This window comes from Nematolebias whitei, chromosome 2, assembly GCF_014905685.2.
Source record: "Nematolebias whitei isolate Nwh7 chromosome 2, NemWhi1, whole genome shotgun sequence".
Classification (NCBI taxonomy): Eukaryota; Metazoa; Chordata; class Actinopteri; order Cyprinodontiformes; family Rivulidae; genus Nematolebias; species Nematolebias whitei.
This window is the reverse complement of record NC_056499.1, coordinates 12,074,252-12,097,806: the sequence shown is the minus strand read 5'-3', so window position 1 is coordinate 12,097,806 and position 23,555 is coordinate 12,074,252. Positions and strand designations below refer to the sequence as shown.

Here is a 23,555-nt window from a genome sequence, read left to right as displayed (position 1 = left end):
GAGACACTAGAAGATGCAAGGGGACACTAGAAGACACAAGGAGACACAAGGAGACACAGAGACACTAGAAGACACATGAAGACACTAGAAGACACGGGAAGACACTAAAAGACACAAGGAGGCACTAGGAGGCACAATGAGACACACAGAGATACTAGAAGACACAAAGAAACACTAGAAGACACAATGAGGCAATGGAAGACACATGGAGACACAAGGAGACATTATAAGACACATGGAGACACAAGGAGACCCGGACATGGCACAACAATGCTGGACAGAAGATGGAGACAACTGAGGGACATTATGGACAGGGGCTGATTAGTGGAGTGGAGACTGCAGCTTTCAGCTACAGTTTAGCTCATTTGAGCTTTTAGCCATCATTTTGCTTATTACAACTAATACTAGTGGTTTTAGCTGTGGTTTAGCATAATTTAGCTTTAAGCTATTGTTTTGTTATTTCACTGAACATAATGCTCCATTAATCCAAGGTAAATGTTGCAGGCTTACAGGAGGACTCGGACAAACACCGGCAGAGCTCCTGTTCTCCTTCGCCCTCTTTTTTTTTGTTTTGGCTGCAGATTTGGCGGCGCTGATGTCAAAGTGTTCCTTTCGGTTCCCGGGCACATGTAGAACACGCTGCAGAGTGCAGCGCACAGATGACATGGAAGCTTCTAAATTTACTGACTTGGCCTCAATAAGAGTTTCCATGGGAACCGGTCCGGCTGCCGGTGTCAGCGAGGACGTTCGCTCAGAAACAAAATTATCTGTGAGGTTTCTTGTGGAGCGCTTTTATTTTCTATAAAAATATAAATATCACGTTTCTGTCCAAAATGACTGACCTGCTCCCATTCTCCTCATTTGATGTTTTTGACACGCTGCCTGAATCAAAACCCCTCAGGTTTGTTTTTGTTTTATTATAAATGTTCTGCTTTAAGATGCTGAATAAATTTTAAAAATAATTAATAAACAAAATGACTGTGCAAGTCTTTCCTAGTTTCTTCTCCTTTGCTTCCATGAAGTCATAGTGTTGTGTGTTTTTGTGAACTCTTCATCGGCACTTCTTCAGACCCACTGAAGGTTTTTCAACGTTTCATCTACACATTTTCAGGTCGGCGCCTGACTCTGATCACGCACGGCGGGTGATATGCATTCCTTTGGGAAATGCTATGTTTTTATTACTAAGTGGTGAGGGTGTGTGCTGAGTCAAGAAAGTTGTTTTCTTTAGTTTCTGTTATGAATCTCTTTGAAGGAATGCATATCGCCCACAGCCTGCATGCCAAAAAGCCACAGTCTGACTCTCGGCTACTAACACCTCAAACTTTAGCTCAATAGTTGTGAAACATAAAATTAGTTGCAACCGTTTTTATTTTGGATTATGGTGATTAGCCGTGGCAGCCATTTTGAATCAGGCTGACTCCAAAAGTTTATCAAAGTTATTACAGTTTCATTAAAGCCTGTCTTATGGGTTAAGAGATATTTTGCTAACAGACAAACAAATAAACAGACACAGTTACACTATTGCCCGCCATATTCAGCATTCACACCTTTGATTTTTTGTTTAGAGTTCCTTCTGCACATCAATTTCTTCCTCAGACTTTGTGGTAATTTTATCCATTTCTACATCAAAACATTCGGCTCAGTCTGGATCAGAGTGCTTTGATTTTGGTTTTTGCCATTTTAACATTTGATATTTAAAATTTACAAACACTTTACCCATTAAAATACACTTAACTCTTCAGTTCCGTTTGAAACTTTCTCTTAACTTTGCTTCAGCAAACCAGCTTTGTTTGCCTTTTTAACTTTTAGCCACAACTTTACTACATGTACCACGCAGCATTTGATTTTAGCTTTAAGCTATTACTTAGCTTTTTTTATCCTTTAGAAGTTGTTTTACAATTTTTTTGCTTTTGGCTTCAGATTTGCTAAATTTAACTTTTAGTCACTGAGCAATTTTGGCTCTTTATTGTAGTTTTGCCATATTTACCTTTTAACTACAGTTTAGCTACATTTTACATTTTTAAGTTGTTTCCCAAATTTTAGCTTTTAGCTACAGTTGTGCTACTTTAAGCCAAAGGTTTGCTACTTTTAGCTTCAGTTTTGCTACTTTAAGACAATGGTTTGCTACTTTTAGCTTCAGTTTTGCTACTTTAAGCCAATGTTTTGCTACTTTTAGCTTCAGTTTTACTACTTTAAACCAATGTTTCGTCACTTTTAACTTTAGCATTGCTCTTTAAGCTCCCGTTTGCTGATCTTCTGCCAACATTAAGTTGATTCTTTGTTACCTTGGCAGCGAGGCCTCTGGCGGCCTCCTTCCTCAGAGCTGGACTCTCTCCGGCAGCTGCAGTAGAGTTCTGGTTGGACTGGACCTCAGCTGGATGTTTGGAGGCTCCTTTTCCCTGCTTCTCTCCAGCTGCAAAGAGCAAAAATCTGCCATGAGTGAACTTTTCATAAAAACCAGAGGCAATCGGCTGAAAATGATTGCTGCAAGTGGAAATAATGACATCTGGCTAAAACACAACAGAGTGTTTTCAAAGTATTTTAGCCATTTCTGGGGGGATTTGTTTGTTTTTTTGGCGTGTGCCATGATTTCATTACCAATCAAGCACGTCACAGCATGCAGTGAGCCATTATGTGCACAATCCATCTGCATGAGTTGTTTTTCTGCCCTTGATGTTTTTTCGACACAAAAACAATTCCGGTGCCACTCAGGAGAGGAAGAAACAACAATCTTAGTCCACTTATGAAGCAGCAATCAGCCGAAGAACCTCAGGGGAGAACCTGGAGGAAGGTCGTTTGACCCAGTTAACAAAAATTTACAAGAATCTGACTTTACTCAAGCAGAACTAACGACTGAAACACAAAATGAATAAAACATTTCTTCCAAAACACAGTTCTCTTTAGAACGTACTTCAGCATATACTGGCTCTGTGTTTATCTTCTGTTTTGCTCCTTTTAGCTACAGTTTTGTCCATCTAAATTTTAGCAACTGTTTTGCTATTTTTAACACGTTTACTAGTTTTAGCTACAATATTAAGAACTGTAGCATCTATTTGGCTACCTTTAGCTTTGAAATCCATCTCCTCCTAACGTTAGCTAATGTTTTGATAGAATAAACAGCTTTTTACAAATTACAACTTTGCATCTGAACTGCAGCTTTTAACCTCTAGCTACTGTTCTGCTGCTTGTAATGTTTAGCCTGTGTTTTGTTCATGTAAGCCTCTTTTCTGCACATTTTAGCCTTTGTACTTTATTCGAACCATATTTAGGCTTTGTTAGGCTCATTTTAACCCCTGATTGGCTCATTTTAGCTTCTATTTTGCTCATTTTAGCCTTTGTTTGGCTCATTTAAGCCTATGCTCCATTTAGTTTAGCCTCTATTTAGCTCAGTGAAGCCTTTGTTTGGCTCATACTAGCATCTGATTTGCTCATTTTACCTTCAGTTCTACTAATTTTACCTTTCAGATCAATTTTGTCTTTGTTCTGCTCATTTCAGCCACTGTTGTGCTTGTTTTAAGTTCAAGTTCAAGTCAGCTTTATTGTCATTACCATCACATGTGGTACATGAGATGGAAGAAATGACGTGCACAGGGTCCCAGTTACACCCAAAAATAACCTTTAACCTTAACAATGTAGTGATTAGTGTGCATTTTATGTTTTTTGGCAGATATTAACAGTCATTTAGTGCCAAGCATTGATCGTGCAATGTCACAGAAAATGCAGTTTCTCTTCTTTTTTTTTTGTTTGTCTTGTTGTCAGTGTTTGTTTTAATTGGAAAACAAATATAAATAATTAAATAAATAAACATAATTTTACTTGTGGTTTTACAAAAAAGATAAAAGTCTTACATTTAGGGGAGAAGCCGGGGCTCTGAGGCATGCTGGGAACTCCGTGTGGCGCGCGCACACCATGACAGCTGAGCGCCACCAGCCGCCAGATGATGGCCGTCTTGCCGGACCCGGCGTTGCCAACGATTACAGCACCGCGCCCCTCGCAGCTGCTGGTTTTTCTCAGGACCTCCTCCAGGCGCGTGAAGAGCCAATCCCGGCCCACGAACGGCGTCTCGGGCGTGACGCCGGGGACTTCGAACAGCAGCGGTTTGAGCATGATGTCGGCCTGTTTGATTGGCGCCAACCTCCCCGGACCTGGAGGTCAAAGTTCAAACTGGTTGGAGGTGGATCGTTTTATGCGTAATTATCATGTTAGTGGTTGTTTATTTGTGTCTGAAACTCTTGGAAAGTAATATACATCTACAACTGATTCACTTTTAGAGCCAAGCCAGTTCAAGATGGCTGCCAAAGCATGTCACCTATAACAAACATAAATTACTCTGTCAGTTTTACCAACCCAAAGTTTGGTGTGATAGTAGCTGAAAATTATTTACAACACATCCTCTGCTCATTTATAGTTTTTGTTTTGTTTTCTTAATTCTTGATCTTGCAACATTGTGTATGATTGCAACAAAAATGGCTACAACTCTGTCATTTCCCAACATAAGATGACTTCAGGCGGCGGGCGATATGCATTCCTTTAAAGAAGCTAGGTCTTTATTTTAATGATCGTAGAATAGAGATGTTTTTACAAACACCTAAATTCAAATTAAAATACAGTTTTTACCATAAAAGGCCACTGCATTATACCTTTGGAGTCATCGCTCGTGCGTCCAGCTGTGTTGTGTTTACGGACCGAGCCCCGGTTCCCAGCAAACCTCTGGTGGTCCAAAAAACCCAGATCCTCCAGTCGAGTGGAGCTTGTCGCTGTGCAGAGTGAAAGAAAGGGGAAAGAATTCAGAGTGTCAGAGATCTGCAATAAGAAACAATAATAAAAATAACAAGTGTGCTGTAGATACTCCATCAATTACCGTCTCCATGGAGACAGATCAGATAAACAGTTTTTGCTTTTACTGACGCTTGCTCGCCGTCCTGGAGGAAACAAGACAGGAGGAAAGGAACTCATCCCACGCCCCGGGAGCCGACATGAATATGAAATGACCAAATGTTTCGTGCCGTCGCAGGACACTGGATTTGTGAGAATCCGTGGAAACACGTCGCCGGCTGCGACGCCACAACAGATCAGCTGTCTGTAACGAGATCCACGAATCTCCAAATGAGCCAGTTTTTTTTTTAAAACGACGGAGAGAAATAAAATAACGTGTTTTTAGAGACGAGCAGGAGCACTCGCTCCTATCCATCCACCCACTATAGGCGCCACAGCTCATTCAAGCTTCCTGTTTTGCAGGTTTAAAAACTTGTACGAGTCTTTTACGATCTTTTGCAAAAATAATAAACGCATTTGCAATTTTTGAGCGCTGAAAAAAAAAAAAAAATGACAGAAAAGAAAAACGATAAGTTTCCTTGAAGGAATCGCTCCAGAGGCGTCACCAAAGAGGGGCTGGAGGAGCAACGGCACCACTTTTTACGCATCTACAACTAATTATTTTTGGAGTTGATCTGATTCAAGATGGCTGCCACAGCTAACTGAGATTAGTAAACACAAAACTAGCTCTTAGTTTTACAGTTACTGTGCTAATCTTTGGTGTGGTAATAGCTGAGAATCATCCCCAACATGCACCTTGAAAGATAACAGCTGTCCTCGGATGTCTTCAAGTGGACACGTGGCTGGACCGGCACAGAAGACAGCAGCTCAGAGGACATCAAACACAGAGAGGAAGTCACGTTCCCTCCGGTAAAATCACAACATAGCTTTACATTTATAAAACTAAATACTCTGAATTTACAAACATCTCCAGCTCGTAACAAAAAAAACAGTGTTCAGCTTTAATCTGGTTGTAACTCCTTCCTCTCTGAATCTAATCCCAGCAGTTTATGAATCCAGGCACAGAACCAACTAACCAGATTACATCCTCTGAAAACACAAACATCCTCCTCACTGGGAAACATCAGTTTCCTTTATTTCATCCTTATTTCACTGAGTTAAACATTTAAGCAGATGTAGTGTTAAAAAAAAAAGAATTACTATCAAATTAAAGAAAAAATAATTTGTTTTCAACAAGTACCAAACATATCATTCATTCGTTGGCGTTTCTTTTATATATATAGAAAATAAATCCAGTACAATCTGAAAATCTGGTATTACTGCAGCCCCTAATCTCTTCAGAGCGGGATGAGTGAAAGGCCAGAATCCTGTTGGAACATGAAATAAACGAGCGAGGAAAAGATATACTCCTCCATGTTGTCACTATTATTATTATTATTAGAATATACTGAAGTCTGTGTCGAACTCGGCTCGTCTGAACCAGCTGCAGCACAGCTGAGCTACGATAGGTCTGATGAAGTCCACAAACATCTTTGAAAAATGCCAAGCAGCTCTACATTCAGACACAAAACCTTCCAGATAAAACACGTTTGTGCTTGTGGACATGATGGATAAAGGATGTTGAATATGGAGCTGCTGCAGGAGGAAGAAAAGAGGAAGACCACACAGACGATTCATGGACGTAAAGAAGGAGGTTGTGACAGAGGAGGAGATGAAAACAACAAATGGACTTGTATTTTGTATTTAAAGTGTTTTGCTTCCCATATGAACAGCTTGGTCAAATTCAAACTGTGTATGAGATGCTCCGTTTACGCAGCTAAATGCAGATTAAATGCCCTCCCCGTCCGCCTGAGGGTCGTTAGCCTCTCTGTCTGGTTCACAGAAAGGCAGATGAAGCTTTAAAGACAGCAGCTGGAAAAGGAACGTAAATAAACTGCCTTTAAAACTAAAATCTAAATGTAGCAAAACCATAGCTAAAAGAGTTATCAAAACTGTAGCTAAAAGCTAACAGAATTGTAGTTAAAAGTAAAAAAAAACCCTGTTACTACAAGCTGAAAGTACAAAGTAAAAACCATAGCTAAAAACTAAAATCAGCTAAACCGTAGCTAAACAAACCAATTATCAAAGCAGTAGATAAATATTAAATGTAGCAAATTTGTAGCTAAGAATTCAAATAACCAAAAATGTCATTAAAAAGCAAAAATTACCAAAAGCCGTTAAGAGCTAACATAAATATGGATCAAAGCTATAATTTGCATTAAAATCTTGCTAAAAGCTCAAATGACAAAAACAGTCACTAAGAGATAAAATTACCAAATTTTAGTTAAGCTAAATGTAGCCAAGTCATAGATACAAGCTAAAAGTTGTACAAAACTTTAACAAAAACCTCAAGAGACCAAAACAGTCATTAAAGGCAAAATTACTAAAACTGTAGCTAAGAGCTAAATACAAAACCATACATAAAAGCTATCATTTGTGCTAAACTGCAGCTAAGAGCTAAAATTACCAAAACTGTAACTAAAAGCTAAATGTAGCTAAATCATAGATAAAAGCTAAAAAAAAATACAGTAAAATGTAGTTAAAATCTCAAATAACTAAAACAGTCACTGAAAGTTACATTTATCAAAACTGTAACTTAAAGCTAAAAGTACCTGTCATAGCTAAACGATAAAAGATGTGCTAAACTTTAACTAAAGGTTCAAGTTACCAAAGCGGTCATTAAAAAATAATTACTAAAATTGTAGCCATAACATAAATGTAACAAAAACAGAAATAAAAGCTATAATTTGTACTAAACTGTAGCTAAAAGTTAAATGACCAAAACAGTCACTGAAATCAAAAATTACCTAAACTTTCTAAAAACTAAATGTAGCAAAACCACTGATAAAAGCTCAGGATGGGAGACTGTGATGAAATGAAGACACATCGCAATCTGCTGGCTTCCTTCCTTATAGATAAATTAATTTCATTATGTATGTGAATGCTTCCGTTCAGTGCCCTGAGATAACTTGGCCTATGTTGTGACTTGGCGCTAAATAAACTGAATTGAATTGAATAAAGTTAGCACAAACCTGTAGCAAAAGCTTAACTGATCCAAACAGTTATTAAAAGCAAAAATCAGCATAGCTAAAAGCTAAACAACAAAATTCTAGCTTAAAGCAAAACGTACTCAAACTGTGGTTAAAAGCCAAATGAAGCAAAACCATAAACAGAAGCTAAAATAAGTAAACCTTAATTAAAAGCTTAAATTAACAAAATCATAACTAAAAGTTGAATGTAAAAACAACTTTAGCTAAAAGCTACAATTAGCAAATTGCAGTTTTCTTTTTTCCCCTTCTTGTTTCGGCTGCTCCCTGCGTTAGGGGTCGCCACAGCGAACTAAGTCGCACGAAGACTTGGCAGTTATTTTTACGCCGGATGTCCTTCCTGACGGAACCACAGACACCGAGCTACCACAGCCCTCTGTGTGGAGCAGAGAGCTGCCATCTACCCGGAGGAGCAGATGGTGGGGGTTAAGGGCCTTGCTCAAGGGCCCAAAGTGGGATGAAAGAGGGTGGGGGCAGGTGTGGATGCTTCACCTACTCCACCCACATTTTTGATGTTGTCGGTACTGGGGCTTGAACCGGCGGTCTTCCAATCACAGGCCCTTCTCTAACCTCTGCGCCACCACTCCCCTAGTAGCAAATTGCAGCTAAAAGCTAAAAACTCTAAACAGTAAAAGCAACAACTACCAAAGCCATAGCTCAAAGCAGAATGTAGTAAAACCATAGTTAAGATTGTCAAAGCAGTAGCTAAAACGTAATAGTAGCAAAAGAGTTGATAAAAGCTACAATTAGCTCAACTCTTGATAAAGCTAAACTTAGCACAGCCATCATTGTTAGCTAAAATTAGCTGAACAGTAGTTAAAAAGGAGAATAGGATCAATGTTTTTAAAGGAACTAAAGAGATATTTATGTATTTTATGGAAAAACCTCTGTAAATGTTAAACTTTTTTATTTTTACTTTATTTACAGACATTAAAAGTTAGAGGCCACTTTTCTTGATTTAACCAAATGTTTGATTTTTGGGATTTTAAGCAGAAGTCTTTAATTCTGACTCAGAATTCTGGCCCATGTATCTATCACGTCTAGACTGGACTATTGCAATGGTTTATTATCTGAGTGTCCAAAAACTTCTTTAAAAAGTCTTCATTTAATCCAAAATGCTGCTGCCAGAGTCTTAGCTGGAGTTAGTAGGAGAAAAAATTTCTCTTCAGTTTTAGCTTCTCTCCAGTGGCTCCCAGTCAAATCCAGAATTGAATTCAAAATCTTACCTACAAAGCCCTCAACAACCTAGATCCATCTTATATTACAGATCTTATTGTTCCGTGTTTTCCTAACAGAATACTTCATTCTCAGACTGCAGGTTTACTTGTGGTTCCTAGAGTTTCCAAAAGCAGAACGGGGGAAGATCTTTCAGTTATCAGGCTCCTCTCTTGTAGAACCAACTTCCAGTTTCTTTCTGTGAGGCTGACACATCGTCCAGTTTTAAGACTGGGCTCAAGACTTTCCTTTTTGATAAACCCTATGGGTAGGGCTGGCTTGGGTTTCCTGACATATCCCTTAGTTATGCTGCTATAGGCTTAGCCTGCTGGAGGACAACTTGACCACATTTCCTCCCTCTGCCGATGTCTTTACTTGCTCTACTCTGGCTGGTTGTATTTGTAATTATTTCTATCTTAACATGTTTTTTTGTCTTTCCTCCAATAGAAAGTCCACCTGAACCTGCCGCTCTGTGTTTGTTTGTTTCTACTTCCTGTTCCTCTCAAAGCCAGCTGGTCGAAGCAGATGGCTGCTCATCCTGAGCCTGGCTCTGCTGGAGAGTTCTTACTGTGAAGAGGGAGTTTTTCCTTTCCACTGTTGCCTCTGTGCTTGCTCAGGATGGAAGACTGTGATAAAGTGAAGATTCAACACAATCTGCTGCTTCCTTAGATAGCTTTTACTAATTGACTTTTATAATGTCTGTTAATGCGTCTCTTCAGTGCCCTGAGATGACTTCTGTTGTGACGCGGCGCTTCAGAAATAAACTGAATTGGATTGATAATAATGTTTTCATATCAGCTAAAGCATGAAATCTCTTCCAGCAGGTAGAGAAAAGCTTCTACGAGAAAGGAAATGCGTGAAAATCACAAAGAGGAGTGGAAAAATGTGGCTTGAAAGAACATCCAGAGTGAGAGGACGGAGCACAGTCTGCAGCTGAAGAGTGTGAAGGAGGTGTGGAGTGGGATGAGACACACGCAGAGATTAGTGGCTGAAGACAGCCGGGCCAAATGTCTGAGTGGAGCGGTGCTGCAGCACAGGAGCACAAACATGTTTCCAGCCAGTTTGACATGCAGGAGGGACACCAGGACAGCTCATCCTTCCACTCGTCCCACACTCGATGTCCACCTTTATTCTCCCTGCTGATGATCTGTGGCTGACCGCAGCCCTCGTTGATCAATCAACACTTTAACGCTCATCTGCGTAACACCTGCCGAAGCCCCCGGAGCCACAGCTTTAACGCTCATCTCACCTTCAGCGTCCACTCAGACCGAGCCAGCAACCTTTAAGGAAATTAACAGATATATTAACTCCACGCTTGCATTTCTTAATCGTCTGATCTGTATCAAATTGGATCTGTAGTCATAGACTCCTGACGAGATTTGGAAAAAAGAAAAAGGTGAAAAAACCCACATAAATAAATCACCGGTAAGTGAAGACACGTTTGTTTCTGATGCCCTGCATCTACATCTGACAGTGACTAATCTACAGCGGGGCCTGATTACATCAGCATAATGAGAGAAAGCAGCCTCGCCATGTTCAAATAAAGCTAAACCTGCCAAAAAGCACAATTAAAGCTCATTAATGAACACGCTGCATCTAATTTATGAACAAAAACAGGCTCTTCTAGGCTCTTACCAGCACAAGATCTACTTTAGAAAAACAGATTGTTGTTTTGACACATTCACTCATCGTCAACTTACAGGCTCAAACAGATCCATATGTTCACATAATTCTGGCAATGAGTGGTGCTGAAGTGCTCATTGACGAGGTCAAGTCCTATTAACTTCCTGTTAGTGATCATGATTTACTGCAGCTGGTAGTTTCTGTTTGACAAACTCACTGGATTGTCCAACACTCATCTGTTCTGCTCAGATGGAAGGAAGTTGTTTCTGATGTTTAGGAACCACCAAGGTTCAAAGCTACCATGAACTGGAACCTGCTGGAACACCAGTGTCCCTGTCCACAGTGGACAGTTTTGAGCCATCATGGACTGAAAGGATCCACAAGAAGCTCCGCCTTTAAATGCCACACCTTTGAGTTGAACGGAAATCTCCAGCTGTCCATCCTGATGAGACAAATGTCTTCTGGAGAAGTTTGATTGTCCAGATTGTAGGACCTTTCTTTAGCCGAGATTCAGCCACACAACAGAATGGGAGTCAGTAGCTGACTTATTTTCAAGTTATCATTCATTCATTCAACTTTTATTAATACAGGTTAATCTCATTGAGCCTCGGGGACTCATTAACAATCAAGCTCACAAGATAAATGATGGATAAACGGATGGACGGAAGATATTTCCAAGTCCCTTCTTCGCACCAGCAACAGGGACAAACAGGCTTGTCGCTGCAAAGTTTTGACCTAAACTGGATTATGCAGATCTTCTGTATTTGAACGTGACTGCTCAGTGTCTTTAGATGGTTGACATTGTTTAACGTGCTGCCATCTTACATTTGCACCCTGATCGCAGAGAGGAGTGTTGGTCATTCTCTTCTGTCACAAGATTATTTGTTGCTTCCACACTGAGTTGGGTAAAAAAGCTTTAGTTCACTCAGCACCTAACCATGGAATATGGTTGCACAGAAAACCGTTGGAGTCAGCCTCCCCCACCATCACAGACTTCCAGATGCAGGAAGAGGGCCACCTGCATCATGAAGGACCCCACTCACCCAGCACACAAACCTTTTACCCCACTACCCTCAGGCAGAAGGTTGCGGAGCATTAAGTGTAGAACCACTAGACTGAGGAACAGATTCTACCCTGAAGCTGTTAGACTCATAAATCCCTAACCAGGATAATCACTGTGGGGGGAAAAAATCACTGTAATGCCACTTTAATTGGTGATATGTGACTTATATGTGCTGCTGATTATCCATGCTGCTGATCTCATGCTGCTGATTACCCCATGCTGCTGTATTCATTCATACCTACAGGATCTGCTCACCACAGACTCATGTTCGGGCTGCTGTTATTCTGTATTGTTTTGCATTCTTAGTGTTTAGTGAACATTTTAGATCTTTTAGCATACAGTTTGGCGTTCATTTAGCGTATATCTTAGTATACATCTTAGATCCTTATATACTGTTTCTTTTTACACTATATTTTTGCTATTGTTGGATGTAATTGGGACCCTGTGTACATAATTTTGTTCCACCTCATGTACCACATGTGGTGAAATGACAATAAACCTACTTGAACTTGATATGTTCCTTATTGAAATACACACTTTTATTCCCTGCTCCACACAGACAGGCGATTACATGATCCCCCACCATTCATGATGTGTAGTGATAATCATCCACAAAGCTTCACACTTTATCTAAAGTACATTTAAATTTCAAAAAGTTTACATTTGTCGTGCAGGAATGTATAGGTCAGTATTTCCATGCTTATGCTAATGTTAGCTTTTAGCTGCTGATTTGTAGGTTTTTGCCTTTACCTTCTTTTGGCTTATTTTTGTTGGTTTTTTTTTTTATTTAATTTTGCTTAATTTTACTTTCAGCTACAGTTTTCAAATATTAGTCTTCACAAACTGTTTTGATAATTTCAGCTTTTAGACACTATTTTACACATTTCAACTTTCAGTTTGTTAATTTTAAATTTTAGCTATGGTTTTGCTGATTTTGATTGTTATCCAGGATTTTGTTATTTTTGGCTTTTGGGCTATGGTTTTCCTAATTAAAGCTTTTAGCAATAACTAACTAAAACTGAAAGCTTTAATTAGCACAAAGTTTTGAAAAGCTTTAATTCAGCAAATTATATTGTTTAGCTACAGTTTTGCTGATTATATGGTTTGTTTTAACTTTAGCAACTAGTAAGTTAATGCTTTTGGCCTAATTGGTGTATTTTCTTTTCTTATGCTACCTTTAGCTTTTAGCTACTATTTTGGTAATTTCAGATTTAGAAACTGGTTTACACATTTTAGCTTTCAGTTTGTTAATTCTAGTTTTTAGCTATGGTTTTGCTGATTTTAGTTTTTAGATATGGCTTTGCTGATTCTTGCTCTTAGCTACAGTTTGCCTAATTAAAGGTTTTAGCTACAAATTTACTAATTATATTATTTAGCTGATTATATATTTTGTTTGAAATTTAGCAATTAAGTTAATGCTTCAGCCAAGTTTAAGTTTTCAAATGTTACTCTTAACTACTCTATTGCTACCTTTAGCTTTTAGCTACTGTTTTGCCACCTTTGGCTTTTAGCTAATACATTTTGATTTTAGCTTTGGAGCTAGAGTTTAGGTACATTCAGCTTTTAGCTACTTTTGCAAATGTTGTTTTTAGCTATTGTTTTGTTAAATCTAGCAGTAGCATTGCAAGTTTTAGTTTTTAGTTTCCATCTTTGATTTAAGCTTTTAGCTACAGTTTTACTGATTTTAGCTGTTCTATTTGTTTTAACTTAAACAATCTGGTTAACAATGCTTTGCCATATTTGGCTGGTGGTTTGCATTCAGCAACTGTTTTGTTAATTTTAGTTTTAATCAAGGTTTTACTGATTTTATCTCCTGTTCTTCTAGTTTTCCGCCTAACAATCTGGTCAGCAGCTCATTGTTCAGTAGATTTCAGCAGCTCTTCGGCTCTCGTGGTACATTTTTCACAGAAAAGAACATTTCTCTCGTCTTTATCCTGAAATGAATCCATGGAGTCTAAATAAAAGCAGCGGCTGACTGAAGAAACTGGCAGGCTCTACTGTGAATCCACTCCTCAGGGAACCTCTTCCTTTGCTTCCACCACAAACGAACTGACATGTGAGGAAAGAGAAACGAGCCTCGTGCACCAACGAGTACGCTAGCTGTGTGTGTGTGTGTTGTGGGGTGGGGGGTGCGTCCTGACAACTGGAGGCCTCTCAGGACCTTTAACTGGTTCTGCTCTCAGCTTCAGAGAAAAGTGGAGCAGCAGCTCAAGGTGCTCCTGCAAATTACTTTTCACTGTATCTGGAAGGGAACTGAAAAAAAAAAAAAACCCCACAATCAATTCATTTAATTTTCCATTCAGATGGAATTAACGGCTCCATTAATTAAAGAGCTGGGTCACAGCTGCCGCATTCTTCCTCTCATTAGCCGAATTCATCAAGGGTAAAACAGAAGCTTGAATAACTCGATGATGTTGTATCTTTTGTTTATTGTTCGGAGACGGAGGTGTAGAAACTGACACGCTGGCTTTCATGAGTTATCCTGATTTCCTCAAGTTTCTACTGGTTTAGCTGCAAACAACGAGGAAACGACAAGACTCCGACTTCTTCTTCTTCTTTTGGCTTTTTTCTCTTCAGGGGTCACCAAAGCGTGTCATTCTCCTCCATCTCACTCTGTCCTCTGCATCCTGTCCTCACTCCATCTACCTCCATGTCCTCTCTAACTGCATCCATAGATCTCCTCTTTGTCTTTTTCCTGGCAGCTGCATTCATAACATCCTTCTACCAATATACCCACTGTCCCCCTTCTGGACATGTCCAAACCATCTCAGTCTGGTTTCTCTAACTTTAACTCCAAGTTGTTCAAACTGGGCTGTACCTCTGATGATCTCATTCCAAATTTTATCCATCCTTGTCACTCCTAAGGAGAACCTCAACATCTGCATTTCTGCCACTTCCAGTTCTTTCTCCTGTCTTTTTGTCCATGGCTCTGTCTCAAGACTCCGACTAATTCATGGTAATTATTGAAATTTTTACATTGCAAGAAGGTTTCATCATGTAATCAAATACCTGTGTGTCTGTTAGCAAAATCTCTTATGAAACATTAAACAGATTTAATGACACTTCCAGATAGTAATCACTGGATGTTCAACTACAGCTGAAAATCTTGTGGACCCAACCAGATTCAAGATGGCCACCGCAGCTAAGCAATCAAAATACAGCATGAACCATGAGCGCTGAATGACAGCTAAAATCTGCTGAAAAAACTAAAACTGAGTGGTTAGAACTAAAAGAATCAGAACATGAGCTAAATGCAACAAAAAGCAGAGCCACAGCTAAAAGCTAAATGGAGTGAAATGCCAACTAAAAAAAAACAAAAGTATGAAAGTACCACCTAAACAAAGCAAAATGCTAGCTTAAAAAGGTCAATTTGGCAAAATGCTACCTACAACCTAAAAGATAAAATCAACAAAAAGTTAGTTAAAAGCTAAAACAACAATAGGTTAGCTTCAAGTAGCAACAAATGAGCTAAAAGCAGCAAAAGGCTTGTTAAAAGCATCGCAGTAGCTAAATCTACAAGTGTGCTTGTTAGCAAAATATCTTATGAAGCAAATTTTATGAAACTTTCAGAAAGCAATGCTCATCTACAGCTGATAACCTTTTGAAGTCATACCAAATCAAGATGGCCGCCACAGCTAAGCAATCAAAATGCTGTTTGAATTCTGAGCACCGACAGCTAAAATCTGCTGAAGAAACTAAAACTGAGTGGTTTGAACTATTAGAATAAAAACAAAAGCTAAAAGCAAAAAAACTAAACCCTAGCTAAAAACTAAAAGGAGCTAAACATTAGCTAAATGTCAAAATTATGGAAATACTATTTAAACATATCAAAACTCTAGCTAAAAGCTAAATTTGGCTAAAGGTTACATATACCCTAAAAGATAAAATTAACAAACAGCTAAAAGCCAAATAAAAGCAATATGTTAAATACAAATAGCAACAAGCTAGTTAAAAGCGTAAAGTAGCAAAAAAGTGGCTGTTAGCAAAATATTTTATAAAATAGTGGACAGACTAAAGGAAACTTCCAGAAAGTAATCTTAGGATGTTTACCACTTGAAGTCAACCTGATTCAAGATGGCTGCCACGGCTAAGCAATCCTAGCAAACACAGATGGTCATAACTCAGTAATTTTCACGAACACTGAGCTACAATTCGGCATGGTAGTAGTTGAGAGTCATCCCAAACATTTACTTGGAGCGCTAACAGATTACTGAGATATCTACTGAGAACAGGGCGGGTGACATGCATTCCCTCTGTGAGATATTTTCACAGTTTCTGTCAGTGCTCAGAGTATGTGTTGAGGATGACTCTCAGCTACTACCACACCAGATTTTAGCTCAATCTCTGTGAAATCGACTGAGCTGTGTAGCAGCCATCTTGAGTCAATCAGTTGCACATCTGATTTATGTAAGCTTCCTTAACTGGTTCATGAGATATTTTGCTAACAGGTAAACAAACAAAGCAGTTACACGATCACCTTTCATGAGATACACTAAGCTCTTGTCAAAGTCAGATTATTACTGGATGAGTGGAGCATTAATGGATTATTTACCGGCCACTGAGTTTGGGCGGGGCATCACGAGGGAGGATGTGGTGTGACCGTGGTGCTGGGGGAGGGGTCTTTTCGGCGCCGGCGGAGTCCGGAGCTCTATGATCTCAGTTCTGGGCATGGCCTCGGCTTGTTGGGCCGACAGACATTCTCTGGTGTGCCCAAGATGGCGGTCCTCGGCTGTGAGGCCCATGATGCTGGAGCTGCCACTCGGGTCTTCGTCCTTGATCAGAACCTCGCCGGATGTGCTGCGTTCCTCATTCTCAGAAGAACTGGTGTTGGTCGCTGAGCAGAGCAAAACAAACATTGTCCAAGTAGCCGAGAAAAATGAAAATGTTCTAAACTTTAGAGAAACTAAATATATAAATTTTCTGATAAAATGCAGTGTGTGGATGAGTGCCGAAATCTGCAGAAGAAACTGAGTTGTTGGAACTAAAAGGATCAATACAGTAGCTAAAAGCAACATAAAAACGGAACTCTATAGCTTAAAGCTAAAAAGAGCAAAACACTGGCTAAATTGTCTATGAAAAGACTACGAATATGCTAAAAGCTAGTCAGAAAAAAGTTATATGAAAGCTGAAAAAGACAATAGCTCAGCTTAAAGTAGCAACATGCTAGCTAAAAGTGCAAAGTAGCAAATCTGGTAGCTAAGCTAAAAGGGGCAAAATGCTTAATATAAGTAGCATAATGATAGCTAAAAGCAGCAGAATAGAAGCTAAAAGTATCTAAAGGATAATTAAAAGCCACTAAAAGTTAGTTAAAGGTAATAAAGCAACAAACTAGTCTAAAGTTGTAACAGATTAGCTAAAATCAGCAACAGGCTAGTTAAAAGTGTAAAGTAGCAAAACAGTAGCTAAACTCATTGAAAATGAGTTCTCGTGGCTCAATGAGACTACCTGGATAAATAAAGGATAAATGGAAAAAAAATAAAGCTAAAAGGGACAAAAGGTTAGCTGAAAGGTATCAAAATGCTGGATAAAAGTTGCATAATTAAAGCTAAAATGCAACAGAATGGTAGTTAAAAACAGCTGAAGAGCAACTAAAAGTATCAAAAGGTAAGCTAAAAAGAATGAAAACAATAGCTAAAAGCAAGCAAAATAGTTTTTTTTTCATTCCAAAGGGAAAATCAACATTTAAAAACCAAAAGTACCAAAAAAATAGCTAAAAGCTAAAAAAGGAAGTCTACCAGTAGTTTAAAGTCACACTGGGCTAGTTAAAAGCGTAAAGTAGCTAAATAATAGCTACAGCTAAAAAGGCAAAAGCTTTGCTAAAAGTAACAGAATGGTAGCTAAAAGTAGCAAAATAGTAGCCAAATCTATCTAAAGGCACCAAAAGGCTAGCTAAAAGCAAGACATAATGATAGATTATTGATCCCAAAGGGAAATTCTGACATTTAAAAGTAAAAAGCAGCTAAAGGTTAGCCAAAGCATTTACATAAAAACAAACTCACTTGATCAATAATAAGATAAACGTTTGGATCAATGATAGTTTTCTGCACCTGGTGTGCCTTTTGTAATCAACTATAAATACAAACTCTATTTGAAGAGTAAAAATGTCCTATTTTAAGAGAATTGAGCCCAACTGCAACAAAGACAGCAGTGTCCCAGATTTGACAGAAGGCAGCCGAAGCCTTAAGGCTGAAGTCACACAAACCAGAAACTGAGTGGCTCCGGGCTTGGAATGAAATCTGACTAAAACTTGCTTGTCTCACTTCATAAAACATGTCAGGAAACGTTCAGAGGAGAACTGTTTGGGTTCAGAAAAGGTAAAAAGCTGCACTGTCATCTGGAAACATGGGGTTTAAACCTGCATGCCTCACCTATGATTCCACTATCTTTGCTCTCCAACGTGGAGGTGGGGCTTTGAGACGGAGGCCCAGGGCTGCTCGTGGGCTTGAGTCCAGAAGTAGGACACGGGGCAGGGCTGTGTGCTGGACTGCGGGCAGGGCTTCGGGCCGGGCTGGAGAGGGTTCCGCTGGGACTGGAGCCGGAGCCGCAGCGGGGGGAGGATAAGGGTAAGGACTGGCCTCCAGCACCGGTACTCAGGGTGGAAGTGGGGCTCTCCGAGCACGGAGAGGCGGTGCTGCGGGTCAGAGTGGAGCTGGGACTCCCCCCATGGGTGGAGGTGTCACACTGAAACATCAGGAAGAAGAAAAAGAAGTTATATGAACAACAGGATCCAAGAACGAGGGTGAAACCATCGTTTTAGAACAAAATATGAAAATCACATGGCGTCGGATGTTTGGGGGTACAGTTGTGCTATTTTAGCCATTCGTATATCAAGATGAGGGGGAACGGTGGAGTAGTGGTTAGAGCTGTCGCCTCTCAGCAAGAAGGTCGCAGGTTCACCTCCTGGCTCGTCTGTGTGGAGTTTATATGTTCTCCCTGTGGATTTTCTCCAGTTTGCTCCTACAGACCATAAATATGCACATTAGTTTCGTTGGCAACTCTAAATTGTGTTTGGGTGAGGGAGTAAATAGTTGTTCGTCTCCATGTGTCTCTGGGATGGACAGGAGACCTGTCCAGGTGTCTCACACAGTGACTGCTGGAGATGGACACCAGCTCCCCATGACTCATAAAGGAGAAACAGTTGAAGAAGATGGAAGCATCAAAAGGTTCGGCTCATTCAGCTGATGGGTGCTGTGACTTTTAAATATTAACAGGAAGACCTCTTCAGTTCCTTCAAACCTTTTCTTTTTAAAATCAGTTTCGGCAGAAAGATTTGTCTCCTTTTGAGAGTTTTGCTTTTTTAGCTACCATTCTGTTACTTTCAGCTTTTTATATTTTATCATTCAGCTACCTTTAGCTTCTAGTTAACTCTTTGCTACTTTGCCGTTTTTATTTTTAAGTTAGCCTTTAGCTACTTTTGGTTTTAACTTGCCGCTTGTTACTTTCATCTAACTTTAACTACTTTGAGCTTTTAGCCACAATTTTATTAAGGCAAGCTTTTACCTACTATTGTGCTACTTTAACTAACCCAGTACTTGACCAAGCTTTTTGCTACATTTATCTTCCAGCTAGGTTTTTCATACTTTTAGCTATTTGGCTACTTTTAGTAATGAACACATTTTTTGGCTGTTTTAACTAGGCTCTTGGTAATTTTTCTTAATCTTTTGCTGCTTTTAGTAAGTAATTTGGTCATTTTGGCTAGCCTGTTCTAGGTTTTCAATAGTGTTTTGCTACTTTAAGCTTTTTACTAGTTTTTTTTACAATTTTCAGCTAAGCTCCTGCTACGTTTTAGTAACATTTTGCTGCTCTTAGCTAGCATTTTCCTTATTTTAGCTAGCCTTTTACAACATTTAGCTTGTAGCTATTGTTTTGCTACTTAGCTAGCCTTTTATAACTTTTAGGTTAAGGTTTTTAGGTTTTTACTTGTAGCGAGGCTCTTAATACTTTACTACTCTAATTTAGCTAGCATTTTCTTTATTTTAACTAGCTTTTTACTATATTTAGAATGTACCTTTTCACTAGTCTTTTGCTACATTTAGCTTGTAGCTTTTCATTAGCTTTTTGCTACCTTTAGCTTGTATCTTAACTAGCCTTTGACTATTTTTAGCTAGGCTGCTACTTGTGATAATCTTATGCTGCTTTTAGTTAGCATTTTGCTGTATTTAACTAGCTTTTTTAAATGTTTAGCTTCTAGTTATTGTTTTGCTACTTTTGATATTTTACTATAGGCTTTTGCTATATTACGATCACTTCTTGCTGGTTTTAGCTAACCTTTCACTACTTTTAGTTTTAAGCTGTGTTTTTTTTGTTAGCTCATAACTAGTGATTAGCTTTTTTTCAGCTTTTAGCTAGTCTGCTGTTTCTAGCCTATTTCCGCAGTCATTCAGCTGTCTGGGTTCAAGCCAATCTTTGTAGAAGAACTTTTAACCTAAAAATACTGAGCGAAAATAAAAAATAACAAATGTAGAATCCAGATTTGAACGCCTGAGATAAAATCCAGTTTTTATATTTGAAATCTGCAAAGTGAAAACGTCTCGTTTTCTTTTGAACGTTTTTATTTCTCTTTACTGACGCAATACAGGAGACAGCTGGGAGGTGAAACTGTGGATTTAAACCTGATCCCCGTTATTCCCTTCACACCCAGCGCCTCAGCTTCCTTATTTATCTTCCCCTCGTACGAGATGGGCTCCTGACCCGGTGATTTGTCAGACCGAGGGCTTCAAACCAAGACCACCGCGTTAAAAACGACCTGTGGAGCGACATGAGGAAGAAACGTTTCCCGAGACGTTTTGCACGGAGCTGCAGCTGCTGCCAGAAACACCAACAACCAGCAGGAAGTCGGTGCAGCGTTTGTGATTGAGCTGACAAAACAAAGGTAGCAAAACAGCAGCTAAAACATTAAAGTAGCAAGCTAGTTACTGAAAAGTCAGATCAGGAAAACACTGTAGATAAAAACTACATTTGCAAAGCTGTATCTAAAGCTAAAAATCACACAACCATAGCTACAAGCTAAAATTAGCAGAACAGCAGCTAAAAGCTAAAAGTTGCAGAACAACTAAAACCCTAAAATAGCAAAACAGTAGGTAAAAGCTAAAATAAGGAGGGAAAACAGTAGTTGAGTAGTAAAATGTGCAAATAGTTAAAGTTAGAAGAACATAAATTAAAGTTTGCAGAACAGTGACTATGACCTTAAGAGCTAAAAGTAGCAAAACAGTAGCTAAATGATAAAAGTAGCTACAAAAAAGCCAAATGCTAAAATTATATTTTTTACAAACTATAACTAAAAACTACATTTTGCTAAATGGTATCTAAAGCTAAAATGAACAAACCCATAGCTAAAAGTTAAAATGATCAAAACGGCAGCTAAAAGTAGCCAAAGAAATCAGACAGAGCCAAAAGCTGAAGCAGATTTCAAGAGAACATTTCTGAAGAATGTTTGAAAGAATTACAGAAATCTCAACATGTTTCTATTGTGAATTTCATTGTGAATAAAGTTAAATATCTTAAAAGGTATAAAAGATACAAAAAAATAAAAGTCCCAAATGAGCTGAATGTTTTGATATATGAATGGCTAAAATAACAACAACAACAAAAAGTAGATTGCAAAATAAATAAACAAATGAATAACAGCACTGTAAACGTTGATTTTCTGTCTAATGACAGCAGGGGGTGTATCTGTATTCTGAATACCTTCCTTTCCCTGCGGTTCTCCATAGGAGAGCTAGCAGTGCTGGACGTTGTGTCTCCCAGTAAGAAACATAGTCTGGTCATCAGTTCCTGGGAAGAGAGGGAGGAGCTGAGGTGGGGCTCCACGTGGAGGTCTGAAAGGAAATGAACTGAATGAAAACCTGCGTTAGGCTGCTGCTCCATTTCAGCTCGTGAGGTTCTCAGGGGGGCCCCCAGCAACACAAGGACCTCCAGTCCCTGGCCGAAGCGGCAGCCAGGCCTTGAGAGCCTGCCGGGGGCTCTCAGTTAGGAGTCGAGAGGTGAACTTCAATGACTGATGACACGAGTGGGGACAATCCACGTGCTGCGTTCATTCACCACTCCCTGATGTTCTGACCCCCTGATCCTGATCCTCTGAGGGCCGTAGGACACGTCTCAGCCCCCAGCGTGGCCCCACGCTCCTCACACCGTGTATTTGAACTGTTCTCAGCTGAGAAACATGCAAACTGAGTGGGCAACCGATGATGATGATGACGGGACATCACGGATTGCAGGAACAGCTCACTCCTCCTCACAAACATTCATCTCTCACTCCTGACACCCCCCCCCCCCCCACACACACACACACACACAATCAAAGATCTGGTCTCACAGCCCTCTAACCCAGGAGCAGGAGTCTGCAACCGTTACGGCTGTAGAAGACACGTTGACCATCAAACCAACGACCGTGTGTAAAAACATTGTAACTTTTATTATTTTTTAAAAACGTATCATCTCATTGTTTCCTTTAGAATCCTTGTTGTCTTTGAAATCTGCTGCAGCTACTGGATGTAACCCTTTGCTACTTTAGCTTTTAGCTATCATTCTGCTACTTTGTATTTAGCTATCCTTTTGCTCACTGTAGTAAAAGCACTTTGGTAACAGTTTCAGTTTTAAACGTGCTATATAAATAAATCTGATGACTTGATTGTAGCTTCTAGCTAAAGCTTTGCCACTACTGGGCAACCTTTTTATTTGTTTACCTCCTAGCATGCCTTTTAATAGTTTAATTATTTGTTATTTTGAAATTTTAGCTTTTAGTTAGCTTTTTGTGACTTTTAGCTAGGCTTTTGCCATTTTAGCTTTTAGGCACCTTCCTGCTACTTTTTATTTAGATGAGGCAAGCCATTTACTATGTTAGATTTTGGCTACTGTTCTACTACTTTTAGCTTTAAGCTAGTCTTCTTTTAGGAAACCATTTTCTTCTGTTAGCTTCTGGCTAGTTTTTTGATCCTTATATGTTTTAGCTAGCATTTTGCTACTTTAGCTTTAAGCTTAAAGCTAGCCTTTTGATATTAATTGGCTTGTAGATGGTTTTTGCTACCTTAACTGTCAGCTAACCTTTTGCTACATTTAGCTAGTTTTTTACTTAGCTTTTGGCTACCCCATAACTTTTTAAGCAAGCCATTTGCTACTTCCAGCAAGCCTTTTGTTACTTTTTTAATTTTTGGCTAGCATTTTGCTAGATTTACCTTTTGCCTACTATTTAGCTATTTTTATCTTTAAGCTACCTATTTTGTTAGTGTAGCTTTTGGCAACACATTTGCTACTTTTAGATCGTCTTTTGTTACTGCTAGGTTTTAACTGGCATTTTGCCACTTTCAGCTAACACCCCCCCCCCCCCCCCCCCCAACAGCTTCGTTTTAGCTTTCTCAGATAAATCATTCTGCGCTTCCTCATGTGTTTTCATATAAATGTAACTTGTCTGGCTAAATTTGAGCTGAAAAGAAATTTTAGCTCCCGTAAAAGAACAAATACTCGAGATGAGCCTGACGTGGCAGTTCTGCTGCATAAAGTGCAAAAAAAAGAACATAAAAACTGTTTAAAAAAAATCCAACTCTGTCTTCAGTTCAAGTTGAAACGTCACCCCGGTCCTTTGTCACTTCTGGTCAAAGTTACAACGAGCCCCATGAGAGGGTCTGAAGGGCCACATGTGGCTCCAGCACCGCAGGTTGCAGACCCCTGGACTAAAATCCAACAGTCAGGAAAAACAAGAACCATTTGGAGAGGCAAACCCGATCCTCTCCGACTGCATCGGTCGGTTTGAAAGTCGGCTGAAACCCTTCGGGGGGGGGGGGGGGGGGGGGGGG

At 39.4% G+C, this 23,555-nt stretch overlaps 1 protein-coding gene across 1 annotated transcript in view; it reads right to left on the bottom strand.

The window, feature by feature from the left end:
* The window catches only part of LOC119425535 (protein TANC1), a 58,799-nt gene that overhangs the window by 28,549 nt on the left and 6,695 nt on the right, over nucleotides 1–23,555 (bottom strand). The window contains exons 4-9 of the mRNA XM_037693065.1: nucleotides 21,451–21,581; nucleotides 18,132–18,444; nucleotides 16,316–16,597; nucleotides 4,641–4,757; nucleotides 3,849–4,145; nucleotides 2,286–2,413 (exon numbers count right to left, since the gene is read on the bottom strand). Of these exons, the coding sequence (XP_037548993.1) occupies nucleotides 2,286–2,413; nucleotides 3,849–4,145; nucleotides 4,641–4,757; nucleotides 16,316–16,597; nucleotides 18,132–18,444; nucleotides 21,451–21,581 (1,268 nt within the window). The remainder of the gene's footprint in view (nucleotides 1–2,285; nucleotides 2,414–3,848; nucleotides 4,146–4,640; nucleotides 4,758–16,315; nucleotides 16,598–18,131; nucleotides 18,445–21,450; nucleotides 21,582–23,555) is intronic.